This window comes from Notolabrus celidotus, chromosome 1 (assembly GCF_009762535.1).
Source record: "Notolabrus celidotus isolate fNotCel1 chromosome 1, fNotCel1.pri, whole genome shotgun sequence".
In the NCBI taxonomy this organism is placed as follows: domain Eukaryota; kingdom Metazoa; phylum Chordata; class Actinopteri; order Labriformes; family Labridae; genus Notolabrus; species Notolabrus celidotus.
In genome coordinates, this window is record NC_048272.1 from 32019915 (window position 1) to 32026223 (window position 6309).

Genomic DNA, 6309 nt, shown 5'->3' on the forward strand with positions numbered 1-6309 from the left:
ATTTATCAATAAAAGATCAAACAGAAACTTTCTTTAATGTCCAGAAACAAAATCCAGAAAGGTCCAAAAGAAAACAGAAGAACACAGAAGAGAGGACACACAGAGACTAAATACTGACAGGGAGCCACAGGGGAGACAACGAGACAGAAGAGACAACGAGACACAGGTGAGACAACAAGACACCGGGGAGACAACAAGACACCGGGGAGACAACGAGACAAAGGGGAGACAACGAGACACAGGCGAGACAAAGAGACACGGGCGAGAAGACGAGACACAGGGAGACCACGAGACACAAGTGAGACAACGAGACACAGGGGAGTCGTCGAGACACAGGGGAGACAAGGAGACACAGGGGAGACAACGAGACACAGGGGAGACAAGGAGACACAGGGGAGACAACGAGACACAGGTGAGACAAGGAGACACAGGGGAGTCAATGAGATAAAGTGGAGACAACAAGACACAGGTGAGACACTGAGTCCCAGGGGAGACAACAAGACACAGGCGAGACAACGAGACACTGGGGGGACAACCAGACACAGGGAGACAACAAGACACAGGCGAGACAATGAGACACGGGCGAGACGACGAGACGACGAGACACAGGGGGGACAACAAGACACAGGGAGACAACAAGACACAGGCGACACAGTGAGACACAGGGGAGACGACGAGACACAGGGGAGACGACGAGACACAGGGGAGACGACAAGACACAGGGGAGACAACAAGACACAGGGAGACAACAAGACACAGTGTAGTCGACGAGACACAGGGAGACCACGAGACACAAGTGAGACAACGAGACACGGGCGAGACGACGAAACACGGGGAGGGACAACCAGACACAGGGAGACAACAAGACACAGGTGAGACAACGAGACACAGGGGGGACAACAAGACAAAGGGAGACAACAAGACACAGGGAGACAACAAGACAAAGGCGACACAGTGAGACACAGGGGAGACAACAAGACACAGGTGAGACAATGAGACACAGGGGGGACAACAAGACACAGGCGAGACGACGAGACACAGGGGAGTCGACGAGACACAGGGAGACAAGGAGACACGGGAGACGACGAGACACATGTGAGACAAGGAGACACAGGGTTGTCAATGAGACACAATGGAGACAAGGAGACACAGGGGAGACAACGAGACACAGGGGAGTCAATGAGACACAGTGGAGACAACAAGACACAGGTGAGACAATGAGACACAGGGGAGACAACAAGACACAGGTGAGACAATGAGACACGGGCGAAACGATGAGACACGGGGGGGGGACAACCAGACACAGGGGAGACAACAAGACACAGGCGAGACAATGAGACACGGGCGAGACGACGAGACACAGGGGGGACAACCAGACACAGGGAGACAACAAGACACAGGCGACACAGGGAGACACGGGAGACGACGAGACACAGGGGGGGCAACCAGACACAGGGAGACAACAAGACACAGGCGAGACAATGAGACACAGGGGATTCAACGAGACACAGGGGAGTCAACGAGAGGGGAGACAAGACACAGGTGAGACAAATAGACACAGGTAAGACAACGAGACATAGGCAAGACCAGAGTCACAGGTGGAGCAACTCATCACACAATCACAAGAGTGGCGACACAGACAAAGACAGGAAGTAAGACAAGACCAGAGACACTCGGAGCAAGAACTACAAAATAAAACAGGAAACACTTCAGGAGGACGAGGACACACGGGTAAAATATGACGTAAGAAAACAACTCGGGAGGACGAACAAGGACGCTGATCAAGACAGGAAATGTAAAATGAAACATGAAGTGTACGGCGTAGTGTCGTGAGGGTCACGTGGAACAAGATGGAGAGCTTTGGTTGATGAGATATTAGTGAGACGATACGTTCTTCAGTAAAGTTTAAAAAGAAACGCGTCTCCTCTTTACTCTTCAGGTGTCAGAGGGCTGAACACAGTGAGCTGACTTTAGGACAGGTTTGGACTCTTGTTGACGCTCTGCAGACTGAGCTTCATGAATCGACAGAGAAAAGATGAAGAATGAGAGGCACTAAAGGGACATAACACCAAACTGGAAGTTGTTCTAAATCCACAGTGAACTCAGTCGAACAAACAGACTTCATCCACAAAACAAGAAGAGGTCAAAGTTCAAACACAAACCCTGCAGCACGTTTATAAACAGCTGATCCTGAGGAGGAACAACGAAACACCTCAGATTGGTTTGACTTCATTTATCCTCCAAACTGACCTGAGACTGACACTAGCACCCATCACTCCTTCATCTCTCCTTCACTGCTCCCTCATCTCTCCTTCACTGCTCACTGCTCCCTCATCTCTCCTTCACTGCTCCCTCATCTCTCCTTCACTGCTCCCTCATCTCTCCTTCACTGCTCACTGCTCCCTCATCTCTCCTTCACTGCTCCCTCATCTCTCCTTCACTGCTCCCTCATCTCCCTGTCACTGTTCCCTTATCTCTCCTTCACTGCTCCCTCATCTCTCCTTCACTGCTCCCTCATCTCTCCTTCACTGCTCCCTCATCTCTCCTTCTCTGCTCCTACTCTGCTCCCTCATCTCTCCTTCTCTGCTCCCTCGTCCCTCCTTCTCTGATCCCTCATCCCTCCTTCACTGCTCCCTCATCCCTCCTTCACTGCTCCCTCATCCCTCCTTCACTGCTCCCTCATCCCTCCTTCACTGCTCCCTCATCACTCCTTCACTGCTCCCTCATCTCTCCTTCTCTGCTCCCTCATCCCTCCTTCTCTTCTATGGAGACAACATAACAGAATGATGATATAATAGAACTATATTCATGTTAGATCTCAGCACTGTAACTTACTTGTAACTTCTTGTATCAATAATGTTCTGAAGTTAAAGATGAGTAGCTCGTCTCAGAAACTAGACAAAGCTCCAACATCATCCTCCTCTCTATGGAGAGCAAAACTCAATCCGAGCTGTGAGCTGCAGCAGAGCAGGAGCAAAGTGAGCATCAGATCAGAGCTAACATCATTGTTCCTGCTCACATTCATCCAGAGCTGCTATCATCTGCACACACACTGAGAGTTCAGGAGGACGCTCACCTGCAGCTGTTCTCTTTGAGTCACCTGACACCTCCAATCTGCTCTCTGTCACATGAACACACACTCTGACTGATACACACACTTTCTGTTTTCTGTTTCAGGTGAGTCCTCTACTGGATGGATTGTTGCTGCTGTTGTTAGCACTCTATTGGTGGTTGGTGTTGTTGTCCAAGCTGTTCTTGTCGCCACAGGTCGAACCAATTGTAAAAAAGGTAAACGGAAATGATTTATTGTATCAAAATATTCACAACTAATAACACAGTGCTGACAGTAGTCTTATCTCCTAATTCCTTTAGTATTCAGTTGGTATTTCCTCTCAGAGTCAGGTGTGATGTTCTTGAAATTAAGGATGTTTTTCTTCCTGCAGACGAGGAGAAGAGAGAGACCATCAAAGAAACTGAATCAGGACTTCTACCCGCATGAAGTCAGGAGGATCACAGTGGGTCATTTCACACCTTTTGGGATAAGATACCAACACTGAAACTCAAAACATTTTCTGATTCAATCCTGAGACCAAGTGAAAAGTCAGAACGAGTATTTATTTATTTGTGATCATAAATTTCTAAGGACACACATAGATTTTGTTTCTTGTAACTTCTGCTGGCATGGCTGTATCCAAATACTTCCTGCTGTTTTTCAAATGACTCTTACCTCACTGATGATACATTCTCAGATTCATCTTCATCATATCACACTGGAAAATATGTATTTAGAACAAGATAATGGATAAGAGTAAATGTTTAGGAGTTTATGGATGACTTAGAGGCAAGTGAAGGAGTATTGGACCTGATCAAACTTCCTGTTTACATTTTATGAAGGGAACAAATCAGAGAGAGATTAACCAAAAGATCCTGCTTGACTCAGAAGAGACTAAATCTCTGTTGTGTGAAGCTTCAGTCAGAGATGAAACTCTGAACGTCACAGGCAGAGAGGGAGGAACTGATGTTTGCGTCTTCTTCTGAGCAGCAGCAGGTTTGATACACCGGAGACAGGAGATGTTTCAGAGCAGAGAAGTCACACTGCAAGAGAAAAAAGAAAGAATATACGAGAGCAAGACAATCTACAGTATGATAAAGGTATGTTAAGATACATATATTAGTGATCTCTGAGTGAAGTCAGAATCAACCCCCTGTTCCAGCTGAGCCTCAGAGATCTTGTGAATGTGCTTCACATAAAGAGGCAGTGCTCTAAGTTCACTAACGTCAACTCTTCCTCCTGAAGGTGATGTTTGTTTTCTCTTTTAACGTCCTGTGTTAAAGAAACCTCACCAGGATGAGGATGTGAGGATGTGAGGAGGGTTGTTTACTCACTAAAAAGAAGATGGAAGGATCACTTTGCTTCAATTGTACATTTTTTGCATTGAATTTGTCCATCACTGAAATTTATTTGGAAAAAATCTGAATGCAAATTAAAGATGAGCTTGAAACTTTTTTTAAAAATCAGAGTTTTGCTTTTGAATCGACAAAGTTTTGTTTTAATATCGATACATTCACCAGTCTTAAAATACCAAGGCTTCCTCAGGTAGTGGATATTATTTTAATATTACCCTGCTTTCTTACTGATCTTCTGGTTGTGTAAGATGCTTGAATCTGATTGGTCAAAACCTCTTGACAACCACTTGACAACGGTTATGAACTTTCACTAACATGAGCAACACCAGAGGCAAACTGATAAGGTGAGGTAAAATTGTTAGCTTCTGGTCATAATAATAACGATCACAGATAATGAGTAGTTTAGATGAATAACAGATAAGGATATCTTTAAGAATTGATTGCTGACAGTAGACAGTAATATATAGCTTGGTGAATGATATCATGATAAGACATATGATATTAACCAATAAGTGTATGACAAATAATGAAATGAATAGCAGACACATTATACCTTAATGATCTTTGGCAGTCCTAGCTTGTTGACAGCGGGAGGATGATTCAGTTTAGTTACTAAAATTGAAAATGGGGATCTTAATTTAAATCTGTAATCTGGACATATGGTGAAATTATTAGACTTTCAGCGCTAGACCTACATTAACATTCAACCACAGAAGCTTCTGGATTCAAAGACATACTGTCTTTCAGAACCATCAGCAAATCTCAGATGGGTCCAGAGGAGTTCACTCTGGCTTTTGCGTGGTGTCTCGGTTCGATTGTCCAGGACCGAGAAGTGATGCACTGTGAAGAGGAAATTTGCCAAAAGGAAGAGCAACAAGCGAGAAGAGAAGAACTGCAAGAGCGTAAGAGAGTATCGACCATCCTCAGTGGGCAGTTCCTAGCTCCTGGAAATCCAAACTTAATTGTGTCTCTTTATATAGCATTTCTCTTATTATTACCGGCTGATTACTCTCGAAATATCGCGTTAAGATACACATTCATTGCCACCATCACCAATGAGTATTGTCACCAGTCAAAGCAGGTCGTGGATGAGAAATAAGAGAAATTAAACACAATCATACACAAATACAAATAAAAGTAATCTATGACACATGAAAATATATCATATCCCTGCGTATCATAAGTAATTCTCATTGATGATCCCCATTGTCTAAGGAAGTAGTGCTCGTTACTTATAAAGAGTTTAACTTCTTAAGACAAGGGTTGGAATACTTTGTTTGAGAGGAAGTATCAGTATTGCACATGTCCACTAGATGGCGGTGTGACCACATGGAAGAGAACACATTTAAAACATGTTTTTATAACTTTGTCAAAGTAAAACACAGCAAAGTGAGAATTGCAACCTACGCAATCACAATTAGTGAAAGGAGTAACTTTACCTTAGTTATGGAATGAATAAATCACAGGATTACATACATTGGGAATGTCTAAAAAGTTTACCTCAGTGTTTGAGCTATACAGGTTTACAACTGTAAGATAGATAAGGAGAGGCCTGTGTGTGTGTGTGTGTGTGTGTGTGCGCGCGCATCTCTAATTTGTGTGCATCTTTTATGTTAAGACAACTTTAGAGAGAGATGTAACACAGAAAACCAATATGTTTTCATTCAGAACCCTATTACCAGTTTCCATTGTCCTTACTTCCTCTTCCTGGTGACAGAAAAAGTCCCTTTGGATGAAGAAAGCATTTATTTCACACGTCTAGTACAAGGAGTAAAGGATGAAGAGGGTTTAGATTAGGGTTTTGGTTTTTGTCAAAAAGAGATATTGAGTTTTTGCCCTTTGGTCTTGAAAAGTTTCTCCACATTTAATATCAAACTTAAGGAGTTACAATTGACACCTTAT

The 6309-nt window shown here is 44.0% G+C and overlaps 1 protein-coding gene across 3 annotated transcripts in view; it reads left to right on the plus strand.

The window, feature by feature from the left end:
• Positions 1–4515, plus strand: part of LOC117831508 (butyrophilin-like protein 1) — a 63253-nt gene extending 58738 nt beyond the window's left edge. For 2 of the 3 annotated variants that reach the window (XM_034710325.1, XM_034710484.1), the window contains 2 exons: positions 3178–3288; positions 3444–4515. In XM_034710325.1, the coding sequence (XP_034566216.1) occupies positions 3178–3288; positions 3444–3499 (167 nt within the window). In that variant the 3' untranslated portion in view covers positions 3500–4515. The remainder of the gene's footprint in view (positions 1–3177; positions 3289–3443) is intronic. The other variant, XM_034710259.1, reaches the window with a different exon arrangement.
• Positions 4516–6309: the final 1794 nt, after the last annotated feature.